The sequence below is a fragment of the Macaca nemestrina genome, chromosome 8 (assembly GCF_043159975.1).
Source record: "Macaca nemestrina isolate mMacNem1 chromosome 8, mMacNem.hap1, whole genome shotgun sequence".
NCBI classification, from domain to species: domain Eukaryota; kingdom Metazoa; phylum Chordata; class Mammalia; order Primates; family Cercopithecidae; genus Macaca; species Macaca nemestrina.
Window position 1 is genome coordinate 76,984,863 of NC_092132.1, and position 18,392 is coordinate 77,003,254.

At 38.9% G+C, this 18,392-nt stretch overlaps 1 protein-coding gene across 4 annotated transcripts in view; it reads left to right on the top strand.

Moving 5' to 3' along the window:
• Positions 1-11,849, top strand: part of LOC105482162 (putative uncharacterized protein encoded by LINC00269) — a 28,445-nt gene extending 16,596 nt beyond the window's left edge. Inside the window, exons 2-4 of one of the 4 annotated variants that reach the window (XR_011606964.1) lie at positions 1,512-1,681; positions 7,815-7,950; positions 10,521-11,849. Coding sequence is in view for 2 of the 4 variants with exons in the window: in XM_071068139.1 (XP_070924240.1) it covers positions 1,642-1,681; positions 7,815-7,950; positions 10,517-10,727 (387 nt within the window). In the remaining 2 variants the exon portion in view is untranslated. Of the gene's footprint in view, positions 1-1,511; positions 1,682-7,814; positions 7,951-10,516 lie in introns of all 4 variants that reach the window. The other 3 variants (XM_071068139.1, XM_011742121.2, XR_011606963.1) reach the window with 3 other exon arrangements.
• Positions 11,850-18,392: the final 6,543 nt, after the last annotated feature.

Consider the following 18,392-nt stretch of genomic DNA (forward strand, 5'->3'; position numbering starts at 1 on the left):
GGAAAGTCAAGTTCAGTTCTCTTCCTGGGGCTGTGGTGGATGAAGTGATTACCTCATGACTGTTTTGCATTTTCTCATACACAGAGAGATGGACATTATTCTAATAATATGCAAGTTTAATAAATATCATTTTCTTTCTTTTTTCACACCATACCTGGAAAACTGACTAGAAAATTTTGTTTGCAAAAATGGTTTGCAAACTGGGCCGGGTGTGGTGGTTCACATTAATCCCAGCACTTTGGGAGGCCCAGGTGGCCAATCACTTGAGGTCAGGAGTTTGAGACCAGCCTAGCCAACATGGTGAAACCCCTTCTCTACTAAAAATTAAAAAAAAAAAAAAAGCCAGGTGTGGTGGTGCACACCTGTAATCCCAGCTACTCAGGAGGCTGAGGCAGGAGACTCTTTTGAGCCTTGTAGGCAGAAGTTGCAGTGAGCTGAGATCATGCCATTTCACTCCAGCCTGGGGAACAAAGTGAGACTCTGCCTTGAAAAAAATATGTTTTTTTGCAAACATGGTTAGTCATTTTCCTTGACTAAACTTTTAGACCTCACTTACAGTTTTACAGAGGGGTGGGGAGTGTTACTCTATTTCTTCATGAAGAGAAAAAAGAAAACTCTTACCAAACAAAACAGAAATCTGTTTTGATTTATGTGGTGGATCTATCAACCTCTTTTTCTATACTTTTTCTGTAACTGCCCCAAAGTTTCTCCTTGCTCACTGCACAAACGAAATCAATTCACAGAGATCATGGCGTTGCAATAAAGGTAGAGTTTAATTGACGTGAGGCTGGCCATGTCACGTGTATTACTCAAATCAATCTCTTCGAAGGTTTGGAGGTTAGGGGTTTTTCAAAGATACTCTGGTGGGCAGCAGGCTAAGGTATGAGGGTTGATTGGATGGGTCAGAGATAAATCATGGAGAATAGAAGCTGTTCTCTTGCACTGCGTGGGTTTCTGGGTGAGGCCACAGGACTGATTGGTGGGTCTCAGTGGAGCCATTGGTCATTACAGGTGCAGAAAACCTGAAAAGACATCTCAGAAAGCCGATTTTAAGTTCTACAATAGTGATGCTATCTGCAGGAGTAATTGGGGATGTTGCATATCTTGTGACCTTCTGAATAATGGCTGGCAATCATTTATGTCTACACCTTAGCAGAATTCAGGCCCCTCTAATCCTCCTGGCCTGGTGATCTCTCACTAGCTTTACAAGGCGGCTGAATTTTGGGGAAAGGCTATTATCACTTAAGCTATAAACTAAACATCTCACACAGTTAGCTTGGCCCAAGCCCAGGAATATTTAAGGGCGGTTTGAATGCTAAAGGCAAGATAGGGGTTGGCTAGATCAGATCTCCTCCACCACCTTAATTTTCTTGCTGTTGTAACTTTCGCAAAGGCAGTTTCATTTCTACCATACAGCATTCGGGATTCAGAAATACTTGGTTTCACTATTATTCTAGGCACGGAAGAACCTTGTGAGTCCTGGACCTTTTATTATTTATTTATTTATTTAGATGGCATCTCATTCTGTTGCCCAGGCTGGAGTACAGAAGTGCCATCTTGGCTCACTGCAACCTCTGCCTTCACCTCCGGAGTTCAAGCAATTCTCCTGCCTCAGCCTCCCTAGCAGCTGGCATTACAGGCATGAGCCACCTGGCCCGGGATCCTGGCCTTTTTAAATCAGGTATGGGCATATGGCTAGTTCTGGCCAGTGGTTTGTGGGAGGATGTGTTATGTGTCAATTCCAGGGTGGAACATTTGATTGTGGGAGCAAGACCTTTGAATTGTGCTCTTTATCTGCAGTAGTGATTGCAGATGGACAGGCGGAGATAGAATCTCCTTCATCTGCATCCCTGAAAGACTAAAATCAGGGGAGTCCTCACCCACCCCCTATAGGTATGTAGATTATATAGACAAGAAAAAGGTTATTTGGGGCTGTTTGTTAAGCACCGCATAACAGCCTGTGCTGTTAATAATCATGCTGGCTCACACACGTGGGAAATACTTTCCCTGGGATGCTGACCTGTCAGAATGAAAATAATACTCTACATGTGAATCTGAAAACCTGAATTATATTCTTGGGTGTGCTTCTCATTACGGATACAGCCTTGAGCAAGTTAATAATTCATCAAAAATGTGTTGAGCACCTACTGTGGCCCAGGTGTGTCTTTGTCACATTTGTCTCCGGGCCTTGGTTTTGGCAACTATAGAATTAGAGAATTTGACTAGATTTTTAATTTTGTGATTTTAGCATTACTATAGTATTACTTTGTGCTCACTTGGCTTATTTATTGGGCTTAAGCATGTTTTCCAATGTCACCTCTGCTCCAGATCTCCTTTTTCCTAATCTCTTCTTCTGGGAGAAGATAGTGCCCCTTATGCTTATGCTGTAATTAAGTAACCTGTGGAAGAGGCTTATGTGGTGACATTAGGAAAAAAGGTCAGCAGACGGTATCCTTTGAGCCAGATCTGTGTTTTACTGGTACACAACCGTGCTGTGCTGTTTATTTATGTATTGTGCATGGCTGTTTTCATTGTACACTGGCAGAACTGACTAATTACGAAAGAAATAGAATTCCCCACAAAGCCAGAAAGAAAGCAAGGAAGGAGGGAAGGAGATAGGGAAGGAGCAAGGGAAAGAAGGAAAGAAGGAAGGAAAGAAGGAAGGAGGGAAAGAGAGAAGGAAGAAGGGAAGGGAGGGAGGGAGGGAGGCAAGGAAAGAGGGAACCTACCTACCTAAAATCTGGCCCTTCACAGAAGTGTGCTGACTGCTAGCCTGGAAATATCTCCATGTGTTTACTCTAATTTCTTATTTATCTGTTGTTACCTGTATAACCTTCTAGAACTCCACTGATACTGCATTTGCTAAGGTGGACTAAGACCTCCTAACTAAACCTAATAAACATCTTTCAGTCCTTTTGATATAGGAGTTAGAAATAAATTATTTAAGCAGATAGTGAGGGTAAAGAAGTCCTCGGTAAGGTTTTCCTTTTAATGAAAAGCAGCATCAAAATAATTTCTTTTCTAACAAAGAGCAGCCTATAAAATCAAGCTGCAGACATAGATAAACACGCTGGAAGCTCGCACGGGTGAATGCTGGCAGCTGTGCCAATGGGAAAAGGCTAACCTGGTGGCCAGGTATGTTCAACATGGCGGCTCCATCTTCCCTTTTCCTTGCCAACCATGTGTACAGTAAGGAGCAGACAACATGGCGTCAGCCCAGTAGAAAACACATTTGCATAATAAAAGATTAGGGTGCGGTGTCCAGCTTCTTCATGTGCTATTACAAAAGAAATAGAATGCCCCACAATCCAGAAAGAAAGAAAGGAAGGAGGGAGGGAGGGAGGAAGGGAGGAAGGAAGGGAGAGAGACAGGGAAGAAGGAAGGGAAATAAGGAAAGAAGGAAAGAAGAAGGGAGGGAGAAAAAGGGAAGGAAGGAAGGAAAGAAGGAAGGAAGGAAAGAAGGAAGGAAGGAAAGAAGGAAGGAAGGAAGGAGAGAGGGAGGGAGAGAAGAATGGAAGGAAGGAAGGAAGAAGGGAGGGAGGGAGGGAGGGAAGGAAGGAAGGAAAGAAAGACATCACACCTGGTCCAACCAATCTTTGGGCCCTATATAAATCAGACACCACCTCCTCAAGCCAGTCTATAAAACCCAGTGCACTCTGCCGTGACTGAAGTCTCACTTGGGCGCCTCTCTCTTTCCCAGCGGAGAGAGCTATTCTCCATTCTCTTTCTTTTGTCTAATAAACCTCTGCTCCTAAAACCATTTCTTGTGTGTCTGTATCCTTGATTCCCTTGGTGTGAGACAGTGAACCTTGGGTATTTACCCCAGACGATGAAGCCGCTTCACTTTCAAGAAGATGTCTCTAAAAGATAAAAGATCAGATTATGGCTAAAAAGAGATGTAAAGTTAATGAACAGTTGATTTTTAATTCTTTTTAATTTTTAAAATAAAATAATTTTAAGATTAATTTCAAATAGACATAAAAATATTTAAATTTGATTTTACTTAATTTAAATATAAAATAATTTTAAGATGCATTATGTTTCATGATAAAATAATTCTTTAAATTATAATAGGAAAAAAGAAAAGTCCTGGAGGAGAGAGAAACTGAGTTTTGATTATGAGGAACTGCTGCAATCTCACTGTGACTCTATTGAAGGGTACAGCAAGGGAGAATGGCAATAAATTATTTAGGAAATATGTGTTCAGGGTAGAGCACAGATAGCATCGTACATCAAGGAAAGAAGTTTAGGCTTTATTTTGTAGGCAATGGGACAGAGTAATGTTTTTCAGCTTACGGTGACCTGCTCAGACTAGAGTTTTATGGAAATCAATCCTGTAGCAACTAATGTCCCTGATATATTTTGTTTGATCTGTACACAACACAATATAGCATATTTACATTCTAAATAAACTCAGTACTCCATAAAAATTTATTCTATACTTGTGTACTTTTCATATTTTCACTACTCTCAAGTCAATTCCTTGAGGAGAAAGAGTTCTAGAAAATATCACTGAGTTTTTTTACATGAAAAAAATTATTATAAAATATACATTGCTTCACTTAACTTTATGCTTACAAGTTTATGACTAGTAGCCTTAACTTTTCCATTGGAAAAAAATCAAGATTATTATATTTGATGACATGAATTTTGTAACTGCCCAGTGGGTTCTTCCTCCCCACAGCACACACAAAATCAACTCACTTTGACCATGGCATTGCAGTAAAAAAGAGTTTCATTGCTGCAAGGCCAGCCATGCCACACAGGAGATGGAGTTATTACTCAAATTGATATCCCCAAAGGCTTGGAGGCTAGGGGTTTTTCAAAGATAGTTCGGTGGGCAGGGGGCTAGGATGGAGGCATGCTGATTGGTTGGGTTGGAGATAAAATCAAAGGGAATGAAAGCTATCCTCTGGTGCTGAGTCAGTTCTTGGGTGGGAGCCACAGGGCTGGTTGGTGAGTCTAGGTGGGGCCGTCCTGTTGTCAGAATTGCAAAAATCTGAAAAGGTATCTGAAAAGGCCAATCTTAGGTTCTACAACAGTGATGTTATCTGCAGGATTAACTGGAGGAAGTGTGAAACTTATAACCTCCAGAATAATGGCTGGTGATTATTGAGAATTTAAGCCCCTCTTATCCTCCTGACTTGGTAGTCTTTCATTTGTTTTATAAGAACGTTTAGTTTTGGGAAGGGCTATTATCATTTAAACTACAAACTAAATTTCTCCCAAAGTTAGCTTGGCCCATATGCAGAAGTGGACAAAGACAGCCAGTCTCTTAAGGCTCGAAGCAAGATGGAGTCAGATGTCTCTTTCTGTCATAATTTTGCAAAGACAGATTCAATTTGAGCTAGAAGAATGAATGTTCTTTCTCAACAATAGAGAACATGCTTGATGGTATTATTTAATATAACTACACTCAAATTTTATTTTCTTATTCATTAAACAATCAAACAGCTTTATAAGACATGATAAAAGCAGCCATCCCCTAGTTCCTTCTTCACCCCTGATCTGTGATCTCCAGAGGAAATGATGTTCAATTCATCTTTATGGTATTTATCAAATTCCTCAATGATAATATAGAGTATTATTTCTTAGTTTTTTCAATATTAGTATCTACTGACTTCATACTATGGAAGATGAGGATTGAGTTCTATAATGTACCCTTTCCTATATTTACCCACTGTAGTTATTGATTTTTTGATTAATATTCCATTTGACATCATGATTTGCATATGAAAATCCATAGCTGAACCACACACTCATTAATGAAGGAAGCGTTTTTTTGTGTAACACTTTCGTTGCTTCACTTTAATCAAGTCCTATTGCTTGTTTAATTCCTTTCTTATGTTCCTTCCACTGATTTTTGCCCAAACTCCCACCCATTCATCTAAATAAAACTCCCAACAACCTGTTCATAAACAGCAAGCAAATGTGATTGTTTTGTTTCTTAGAAGAATCCTTCTAGAGTCCTTGGATACCCTTGCTCTAATTGGGAAAATTTGCTTCCTGGGCCAGCTTCTCTTCATTATCCTAGGATTTCCTTTCACCATCATCTCAGGAATTCACTTCACTCCACCCTAAAGTTGGATTTCCTGTTTCCCAGAAAACAGTTCATATTTCTTTCTTTCTTGGTTTACAAGTTTACTTCAGGTGAGTATCACAGTGGATTACTGACAAAGGGTGCAAGAAAGATCTTTTTTTTTGAGACTTTTGCATCTTTTTAAATGTTTTATTATAATCCTACCACTTGACTATTTGATAATAAAATGCTAAATTGGAAATAATTCAGAATGTGAAAGGCATAATTCCATCATCTTTTGACAATAGTGCTGTAACACCATTCCAATCCCCAGTTTTTGTTGACAACTTGCTTCCACCCCCTCTTCATCCCACCCTCCCCACTCTGCCCTACTCCATCCTGCCATCCCCTACTCCATGCTCTGGAAGCTTTCCAAATAACATCTCTGTCCCAAGGTTCTGAAGTGTCTTGGTAGGGGTAATATCTTTCCTCAATCACTGTGATAGTGTTAGAGTAGGTAGCTAGCCAGACATGAGCAGGACAGGAGAGAGTCCCCCACCTCCCCACTCCACCAGGAATGTCAGGCAACCATGAGATGATAGTCAGGTGGTTGTTAAACTCTCTAAAATAATAATCGGTAGCAGCCAGCACCAAGGAAGAGCGGTCTCCCAGTAGATAGAAAACACCTGAAGCTAGTGATCAGCCACTTCCCGATAAGATCTTAGGAGTTGGGTGATTGGGCTCAAGCATGCACACTAAGAGGCACAGTAGGTAGAGTTTAACTGGTATATGACCTCCCTCTGGGAACACTTGACTGGTAAGGGGAAAAACACCTCAAGCGAGCATGTGCACAACTTCAGTAAACACACTGCACATATGGCGCCTCCCATGTGCTGGCAGGCCACTGCACGTGCAGACAGCCCACCCCAAGGGAAGAATCAGGGGAGAACAGACATAAAACCCTGGAAGCATGCCAACATATAAAACCCCATGTCAAGGACTAAATGGCACATTTGGATCTCTCAAGTCACCCACATGGCCCTCTTCCAAGTGTACTTAACTTTCTTTCATTCCTGTTCTAAAACTTTTAATAAACTTTCACTCCTGCTCTAAAACTTGCCTTGGTCTCTCACTTTGCTTTATGGTTCTCAGATAAATTATTTCCTCTAAAAAGGCAAGAATCAAGTTGCTGCAGACAAATATGGATTCATCCCTGCTGACATATTTTGGTGCTGTTATTACCAAAACACCAGGGGTTCGGTCTAGGTTCTGCTACTTGCCACACAGAAAGCCATGCACTGAGATGACAACTATTGACAAGGAAGAAGACTTTAATCAGGTGCTGCAGCTGAAGAGATGAGAGCTCAGTCTAATTCCATATCCCTGACCCACTAAAACTAGGGGTTTATATAAAAGGGAAGAAATGTAACAATGTAAGAGAACAGGAACTAGGGAGGGGCAAGGAAGCAATCATGACAAATGAGGGGTCCTGGCATCTGATTGTCTGGATGTGGTGATCTGGTGACTTTCAGTTCTTTGATATTTTTTTGAGAGGCCCGAAAGTTGTGTCCTGAGGAAGGAACTCAGATAAAACAAATATAAGTTTTAAGCTTTAAGACCTAAAGTGTCAATTCCTATGTTTATCAAGAAGAACTGTCTATGGGACAACTGGGTCAGTTTCACCATGACGGATACTGCATGGGGTGGGTTCGTGAGAGCACCAGGTATCCTAAGGGAAACTTGGGAGGGAGCCAGGTACTAGATGGTTTGATTAGTCTTTTATTCCTATACCCAGGTTGGACACCTAATTTGCACATCAGGACCACTGTGGACCATGGGGCAATGAAGGTGAGGACTGGAGCACTCATCACCCAAGGCGGCATCCCAAAGCCTCTCCAGTCTACTGAAGGAATACCCCCAGTTTACCATGGGTCTGTATCTCCTGTCATGCTGGGGAGGTGAAGCATGAGCACACGTGTTAGGAATAAAGAGATGGTGAACTATGCCTGGGCAAGACGAAGCCAGAGGAAACTGGTGGAGGTCCACAATGGTCCTGATGGGCAAATTGATTGCCCAACCTGGATATAGGGATGAAAGACTAATTGAACCATCTAGTAGCTGGTTCCCTCCAAAGTTTCCCTCAGTATAGCTGGTGCTCTCACAAAACCGACCCCACACAGTTTTATCCAAGGCACCGCCCCAACGTATATTAGCAGAGGTGAATCCACAGGGGTCTGCAGCAACTCAATTCTTCCCTACTCAGAAGAAAGAATTCATCCGCTGAGCATAAGTCAGAGTGACAGATCAAGGCAATGTTTAGAGCAGGAGCGAAAGTTTATTTAAAAGTTTATTATTATTATTATTATTATTATACTTTAAGTTCTAGGGTACATGTGCAGAACATGCAGGTTTGTTACATATGTATACTTGTGCCATGTTGGTGTGCTGCACCCATCAACTCGTCATTTACATCAGGTATAACTCCCAATGCAATCCCTCCCCACCCCTCTCCCCGTGATAGGCCCCGGTGTGTGATGTTCCCCTTCCCGAGTCCAAGTGATCTCATTGTTCAGTTCCCACCTATGAGTGAGAACATGCGGTGTTTGGTTTTCTGTTCTTGTGATAGTTTGCTGAGAATGATGGTTTCCAGCTGCATCCATGTCCCTACAAAGGACACAAACTCATCCTTTTTGATGGCTGCATAGTATTCCATGGTGTATATGTGCCACATTTTCTTTTTTTTTTCTTTTTCTTTTTTTTTTTTTTTTTTTTTTTGAGAGGGAGTCTGGCGCTGTCGCCCAGGCTGGAGTGCAGTGGCCGGATCTCAGCTCACTGCAAGCTCCGCCTCCCGGGTTTGCACCATTCTCCTGCCTCAGCCTCCCGAGTAGCTGGGACTACAGGTGCCCGCCACCTCGCCCGGCTAGTTTTTTTGTAGTTTTTTTTAGTAGAGACGGGGTTTCACTGTGTTAGCCAGGATGGTCTCGATCTCCTGACCTCATGATCCGCCCGTCTCGGCCTCCCAAAGTGCTGGGATTACAGGCTTGAGCCACCGCGCCCGGCCACCAATGCCACATTTTCTTAATCCAGTCTGTCACTGATGGCCATTTGGGTTGATTCCAAGTCTTTGCTATTGTGAATAGTGCCGCAATAAACATATGTGTGCATGTGTCTTTATAGCAGCATGATTTATAATCCTCTGGGTATATAATGGCTGGGTCATATGGTACTTCTAGTTCTAGATCCTTAAAGCAGGAATGAAAGGAAGTAAAGTACACTTGGAAGAGGGCCCACTGGGCAACTTGAGAGTTCCAGTGTGCCATTTAGTCCTTGTCTTGGGCTTTTTATATGTTGGCATGCTTGTAGGGTTTTGCATCTCTTCTTTCCTGATTCTTCCTTGGGGTGAGCTGTTCGCATGTACATGCCAGCACTTGGGAGGGAGCCCATGAGCAGTATGTTTACTGGAGGTTGTGTGTATGCTCACTTGAGGTGTTTTCCCCTTATCAGTAGAGTGTTCCTGGAGGAAGGTTATATGCCAATTAAACTCTACCATTATGCCTCTTAGTGTGCATGCTTGAGCACACTCAGCTAACTCTTGAGATCTTACTGGGACACAGCTGCTCACCAGCTTCAGGTGTTTTCTATCTATTAGGAGATTGCCTTTCCCTGGAGCCAGCAGTGACCAATTATCATTTTAGAGGGTTTAACAACCACTTGACTAGCACCTGATGGTCACCTGACTAGCACCTGATGATTGCCTGACATTCCTGGTGGGGTGGGGGGCTTCTCCTGCCCTGCTCATGTCTGTCTGGCTGTCCACTCTAATAATAGACACATAGTCCTTTCAATCTAGGAAGGCACATTCTTTCCTACCTGTTGTGGGACATTTTCTTCTGTTATTTTTTGATAATTTCCTCAGAAACATTTTTTCAATTCTCATTATCTGGATTACTACTTAGATGATGTTGAATCTTTTTGCCTAATGCTGTTTTCTTATCTTCACTCTTCTATTTTTCCATCTCTTTGTCTTTTGGGCAGATTTTCTCAACCTAAACATTCCATCCTCCTGTTGATTTTGTGTGTATTTAGGAGATGGGATTTACTCTTTGAGAGCATTTTGTTGTCATAAGGTTCCTTATTTATTTTGCTTTTTCTTTTGTAAATTGACAAATAAAAATTGTATATATTTATGATATATAGCATGATATTTTGATATATGTATACACTGTGGAATGACTAATCAAGTGAATTAACATATCTATTACCACAGATATTTACCATTTTTTGTAGTGAAAGAACATTTAAAATCTACTCTCTTAGCAATTTTCAAGTTTACAATACATTCTTGTTAATTCTACTCACTGTGTTGTAGAACAGCCCTCCTCTACTTATTTCTGCTAACTGAAACTTTGGATCTGTTGACCAGCATCTCCTCAACTCCTTCCTCCTTCAGCTCCTGGTAACCATAATTCTACTCTCTATTTCTTGTTTCTTTTTCAGACAGGGTCTCACTTTGTTGCCCGGGCTGGAGTATAGCGCCCTGATCGCAGCTTGCTGCAACCTCAAGTTCCCACGCTCAAGCAATCTTCCTGCCTCAACTTCCCAAGTAGCTGAGACCACAGGCATGCTCCATGACACTCAACTTCTGAACTCAAGTGATCCTCCTGCCTCAGCCTTCCAAAGTGCTGGAATTACAGGCCTGAGCCACTGAATCCTGCCTGCCCTCTGTTTCTATGTGGTATTTGTCTTTCTATGCCTGACCTATTTCATGTAACATAATTTCCTCCAGATTCATCCATATTGTCCCAAATGACCAGATTTCTTTCTTTTGTAAGGCTGAATAGTATTCCATTGTGTATATATACTACATTTTCTTTATCTATTCATCTGTTGATGGACACTTAGATTGATTCCATATCTTGGCTATTGTGAATAAGCTGCAATGAACTTAGAAGTGCAGATACTGCTTTGACATAATACATTTCATTTTCTTTGGATATATATCCAGAAGTGGAATTGGGCTGGAACATTTTTAATATTTTGAGGAAACTCCATATTACTTTCCATAATAGCTGTGCTAATTTACATTTCCACCACCAATGTATAAGGGCTTTCTTTTCTCCACATCCCCTCCAACACTGGTTATCTGTCTTTGTGATATGTTTTCTCTTCTCTGTAAAGCTGTTGATTATAGCATTTTAGTTTCTCCAAAATTTTTTAAATCAAACTTTTGAAACATATAGCTGAAATGAAACAATTTTAGCATGAATGCTAATATACACCCAGCACCTATATTCTTGCTTTTCCACGTATTTACTCCTGAATTAATATATTACTTGTTGTATGTTTTTGAAAGTAAACTGCAAACAAGTGCATGCTTCTCCTAGATCCTTCCACATGCTCTGCCATTAACTAGAGTTCAATGTTTAATTTTTTCCTTTTGATGTACAATTAATACACAATTAATTTACACACACATTTTACTTAGTTCTGAAAAATGTGTACACTTGTATAACTCAAAGTCCATCATTATAGAAGATTACTATCACCCTAGCAAAATCTTTCGTGTCCCTTCTCAATCACCAATCCTGACCACACCCCAAGAAAACTACTGTTTTTCTCCATCATTTTTTTCTCCATCATTGATTGGCTTTGACTGTTTTAGAACTTCATAAAAATAAAATACTGTAGTGAAGTATATACAATTTTATGACTAGCTTCCTTTGCTCAACATAATGTTTTTGAGATTTATTCGTATTGCTGCATGTCAATAGCTGGTTCTTTTTATTGCTGCATATTTCATTGAATAAAAATGCCAAAGCTTGTTTATTCATTCTTGTCTCACATTAAAGTATCTGGGGGATGTTTTCCACTTTTGGCAATTAGAAATGGAACAGATTTGAATATTGTACAGGCTTTTTATGCATATGTATGCTTTTTTGAGTAAATACCCAGAAATTATGTTCCTGGATCATAGGTTAATATATGTTTAGTTTTAGAAGAAAATGCCAGCTCTTTTTCCAAAATAGTTGTCCCATTTTACACTCCCAACAATAATGGATGAGATTTCCAGTTGCTGCACATCCTTACCAAAAATTAGTTTTTCTAGTTTTAGTCATTCTAATGGGTGTGTAGTGGTATCTCTATGTAGTTCTAATTTGCATTTCTCTAATAACTAATGATGTTAAACACATTTTTATGTACTTGTTTCATGTGCTTGTTGATATATCTATTCAATTCCTTTGACCACTTTTATGGAGCTGTATTTTGTTATTGAGTTGTAGAATTTCTTTATATATACTGCATACCAGGCCTTTGTTACATACATGCTTTGCAATGTACATTGTCTTAAAATCTGTGACTTGCCTGTTCAATTCATTAGTGGTGCTTTCGTTAAGCAGTTTTTAATTTTGATGAAGTGTAACCTACTAACTTTTTATTATGGTTATTTGCTTTAAGTTTCAGGCCCAAATTTTCCTTTCTCACAAATCACAGACATTATCCTATGTTATCCTTCCAAAATTATATGGTTTTATGTATTTTCCACCTCAAAATATTCTCTAATTTTTTGCTGATTTATTTACTAAAGAAATTTGAGGGATTTGCTATAATGTTAGGGATTTTTCTAGATGCCACATTGTTATTGATTTCTGATTTAATTATATTATGCTCAGAAAACATATTCTGTATGCTTTCAACCCTTTACATGTATTGAGACTTGTTGGAGGGTCCAGCATATAATCTATCTCAGTGAACACACCATATTTACTTGAAAAGATGTGTATTCTGCAGTTGTTCAGTGTAGTGTTCTATAAAATCATTTAGGTCAAGGTGTTTGATAGTTTGTTCAAATCCATCTACTTCTTCATTAATTTTATTTATCTGACTCTATCAATTGCTAAAAGAATTTTGTTAAAAATTTTCAAGTATGATTTTAGAATCATTTATTTCTCCCTTTGATTAATTAATGTTGTTTCATGAATTTTGAAGCTGTTCAGAGACCAAAAAAAAAAAAAAAAAAAAAAACTATTTATGAATATTGTCTTCCTAAATGGACTGATGATCCTTTTGGCATTAGGAAATGTGTGTCTTTGTTTCCGGTGTTAATTCCTTCCTGAAGATCAGCAGTGTGATATGTTATCATTTACCTAAAGCCTGAAGAATGTCCATTAGCATTTCTCAAGGAGATAGTCTGCTGGTAAAGAATTCTCTTTTCTTTTTCTAAAAATGCCTTTATTTTGCCTTCATCTTTGCTGATTGAGAATTGGTTGTTAGATTTTTTTTTTCTGTCCTTTCAAGATGGTAATTATAGTGTATTGTTATATTGTTCACTTCTTTAGAATGTGTTGTTTTTCTCTGGATGCTTTCAAGATTTCCTCTTTATTTTGTGGTGTTCAGTGCTTTTATTAGGATGAGCCAAAGTTTAGTTTTATTCTTAATTTTTCAACTTGAAGTTTGCTAATTTTTTAAAAAGCCTATTGAGAAGTAGACTTGACATACAATAAGCAGCATGTATTCAAAATGTAAATTTCGATACATTTTCATACATATACACTCAGGAGATCATCACCACAATGAAAGCAATGAACATATCTATTACCCTAGAATGTTTCCTTCTGCCTTTTAGTAATTCCTCCCACATTCCATCTGATTCACAGGCTCCCACTGATCTCCTTTCTGACACTATACATTTGCATTTCCTAGAATTTTATAGAAATGAACTCATACATTATGTATACTTTTTGTCTCGCTACTTTCACTGAGACTCAATTATTTCAAGAGTCATACATTATTGTGTGTATCAATAGTTTGTTCCTTTTCATTGCTGAGTAGTATTCTGTTGTATGGATATACTACAATATGTTTATCCACCTGCTGATGAACATTGAGGTTGTGTCTACTTTGAGACCACTACAGACAAAGTTGCCATGAACATTCATATACACTCTTTCTATTTTTCTTGGGTTAATACATACAAGTGGAATGGCTGGGCCATATTGTAGAAGCATGTTTAACTGTTTAAGAAATTATCAAACTGCTTCTAAACAGGTTGTAGCATTTTACATTCCCAAGAAAAGTGTTTAAGAGTTCCAATAATTTCATATCCTTACCAGCATTTGGTATGGGCAGTCTTTTTTTCACCTTGGTAATGAAAAAAGAACTTAATAGTACTTAATGGTTCTATACGATTTTATTGCCAGTGTAGTTTCATGCATTAAATTTGTTTTCTTTTGTTTTGTGAGACAGAGTCTCATATTGTTGCCAAGGATGGAGTGCAGTGGCATAATCTTGGCTCACTGCAACATCTGCCTTCCAGGCTCAAGCAATCCTCCCACCTCAGCCTCCCGAAAAGCTGGGACTACAGGTGTGCACACCATGCTCAGCTAATTTTTGTATTTTTTGTAAAGACAAGGTTTTTCCATGTGGCCCAGGTTAGTCTTGAACTCTGAGACTCAAGTGATCCACCTGTCTCGGTCTCCCAAAGTGCTGGGGTTACAGGTATGAGCCATTGTGCCCAGCCTAAAATTGTTTTTAATAACTTTAAAATTTGATCACAAAAATAATGTATGATAGAAAACTTCAAAAATATTAAATGATGCAAAAAAGACCTGTAATTGTGTCACTTAATCATAATGCTTGTGAACATTCTAGACTTTTTATTTAGATATACATGTTTTTAAAAAGTGGATTCTGGTTCATACACTGTTTTATAATCTTACTTTTTTGTTAATACTAAATCATGAACTCTTAAGGTCATGAAATCTTATTCCACTATGCCTTATCTTTAGAGGATGTAGAGTTTTCTGTCACATGGCAATGCCGTATTTTATAATATCAGGTTCCTATGTTAGACATTTAGGTTGTTTCCAGGTTTTCACTTAAAAATTATGGTAAAATTAGCCCTTTATTAGATGGGTAGATTGTAAAAATTTTCTCCCATTCTGTAGGTGGTCTGTTCACTCTGATGGTAGTTTCTTTTGCTGTGCAGAAGCTCTTTAGTTTAATTAGGTCCCATTTGCCTATTTTGGCTTCTGTTGTCATTGCTTTTGGTGTTTTAGTCATGAAGTCCTTGCCCATGCCTATGTCCTGAATGATATTACCCAGGTTCTCTTCTAGGGTTTTTATGGTTTTAGGTCTAACATTTAAGTCTTTAATCCATCTTGAATTAATTTTTGTATAAGGTGTAAGGAAGGGATCCAGTTTCAGGTTTCTACATATGGCTAGCCAGTTTTCCCAGCACTATTTATTAAACAGGGAATCCTTCCCTCATTTCTTGTTTTTGTCAGGTTTGTTAAAGATCAGGTAGTTGTAGATGTGCGGTGTTCTTTCTGAGGGCTCTGTTCTGTTCCATTGGTCTATATCTCTTTTTTGGTACCAGTACCATGCTGTTTTGGTTGCTGTAGCCTTGTAGTATAGTTTGAAGTCAGGTAGTGTGATGCCTCCACCTTTGTTCTTTTGGCTTAGGATTGTCTCGGCAATGCGGGCTCTTTTTTGGTTCCATATGAACTTTAAAGTAGATTTTTTCCAATTCGATGAAAAAAGTCATTGGTAGCTTGATGAGGATGGCATTGAATCCATAAACTACCTTGGGCAATATGGCCATTTTCACGATATTGATTCTTCCTATCCATGAGCATGGAATGTTCTTCCATTTGTTTGCGTCCTCTTTTATTTCGTTGAACAGTGGTTTGTAGTTCTCCTTGAAGAGATCCTTCACATCCCTTGTAAGTTGGATTCTTAGGTATTTTACTCTCTTTGAAGCAATTGTGAATGGGAGTTCACTCATGATTTGGCTTTCTGTCTATTGTTGGTGTTTAGGAATGCTTGTGATTTTTGCACATTGATTTTGTATCCTGAGACTTTGCTGAAGTTGTTTATCAGCTTAAGGAGATTTTGGGCTGAGACGATGGGATTTTCTAAATATACAATCATGTCATCTGCAAACAGGGACAATTTGACTTCCTCTTTTCCTAACTGAATACCTTTTCTTTCTTTCTCCTGCCTGATTGCCCTGGTCAGAACTTCCAACACTATGTTGAATAGGAGTGGTGAGAGAGGGCATCCTTGTCTTGTGCCAGTTTTCAAAGGGAATGCTTCCAGTTTTTGCCCATTCAGTATGATATTAGCTGTGGGTTTCTCATAAATAGCTCTTATTATTTTGAGATACATCCCATCAATACCTAGTTTATTGAGGGCTAATATCCAGAATCCACAAGGAATTCAAACAAATTTACAAGAAAAAATCAAACAACCCCATTGAAAAGTGGGCGAAGGATATGAACAGACACTTTTCAAAAGAAGACATTTATGCAGCCAACAGACACATGAAAAAATGCTCATCATCACTGACCATCAGAGAAATGCAAATCAAAACCACAATGAGATACCATCTCACACCAGTTAGAATGGCGATCATTAAAAAGTCAGGCAACAACAGGTGCTAGAGAGGATGTGGAGAAATAGGAACACTTTTACACTGTTGGTGGGACTGTAAACTAGTTAAATCATTGTGGAAGACAATGTGGCGATTCCTCAAGGATCTAGAACTAGAAATACCATTTGACCCAGCCATCCCATTACTGGGTATATACCCAAAGGATTATAAATCATTCTGCTATAAAAACACATGCACATGTATGTTTATTGCGGCACTATTCACAATAGCAAAGACTTGGAACTAACCCAAATGTCCATCAATGATAGACTGGATTAAGAAAATATGGCACATATACACCATGGAATACTATGCAGTCATAAAAAAGGATGAGTTCATGTCCTTTGTAGGGACATGAATGAAGCTGGAAACCATCATTCTGGGCAAACTATCACAAGCACAGAAAACCAAACACCACATGTTCTCACTCATAGGTGGGAATTGAACAATGAGAACACTTGGACACAGGGTGGAGAACATCACACACTGGGGCCTGTCGTTGGGTGGGGGGAGTGGGGAGGGGGGAGGGATAGCATTAGGAGATATACCTAATGTAAATGTCGAGTTAATGAGTGCAGCACACCAACATGGCACATGTATACATATGTAACAAACCTGCACGTTGTGCACATGTACCCTAGAACTTAAAGTATAATAAAAAAATACAAAAATAAATAAATAAAATAAATCCTACAGGCTAAAAAAAATGGCAAAATACACATACTATAGTATTTACCATATTTACCATTTTTAAGTATAAAATTCAGTGTTGAGTATATTCACATTGTTGTATAACCAATCTCCAGAATTTTTTCATCTTGCAAAACTGAAACTCTTATTTAACAACTCCCCCTGTTCCCCTCTCTCCTGCAATTTAGGGAGACCACTGGGCCCAAATGGGTCACTTCTCCCTTCACTGCAGCCTGGAAGTGCTCTCAAGTCAATAAGCTGGAGCAATCATAGTATTAACCTCATTTCTTTTCTGTTATCATTGCCTGATTTTCAGTGTCTTAAAAAGTGTTGTCTTGCATATTTTATCTAATCTGGGGGGTTGCTTTAGATAAGAGGTAAATCTTGTCTCTGGTACTCCATCTTGGCCAGAAGTAGCAGTCACAGCCATTATTTCCTCATATTCTTTCCCCTGATTCTCTTTCCATTCTTCTTCTGACACTCAACAATATACATATATAAGACCTTTTGCTATTGTTTCATAGGTCCCTGAAATGGTCATCCTCTTTTCCTTCTACCTTTATCCTTTTCCTTCTTCAGATTAGATAAATTATACTGATTTATCTTCAGGGGTTACTTACCCTTTACTCTGCCATCTCCTTTCTGCTGCTAAATTTGCCCAGTAAATTTGAATTTCAAATATATTTTCAATTCTAGAATTTCCATTTGGTTCTATCTCTCTTCTAACAATTCCTATCTTTTCATTTATTGTGCGTGGATTTCCCTTTGCTTCATTCAGTGTAGTTGTACATCCATTCTAAAATCCTATCTACCGTTTCCAACATCTCGGTCACTTTGGGGTTCGATCCTTTTTAACTGCCTTTTCTTTTGAAAATGGGTCCTATTTTCCTGTTTTGCTTTGGTAATTCTGGATTACATTCTGGACATCATGAATTCTATAATTTAGAAACTCTGGGTTCTTCTAACTTTCTCCAAAAGGTGTTGAGTTTTTATTTGTAGGTAATTGACTTGGTTTGACTCAAACTCAACATATGCTGCTTGCAGTTTTCTTTGTGTTGCATGAATGGGATCGACCATCATTTTTTTTTCATAATTCATGTATGTAGAATTTGGGGATCCCCTCCTTTACTCATACATTTCCAGGATTTTTCCTTCACTTTCCAGTGTCTCTGATATATCTGAACTCTTTTCTTTGTTTCTTCAGACCAGAAAAAGGTTTTTTTTTTTTTCTGATGTTTTAGCCACTCAGTG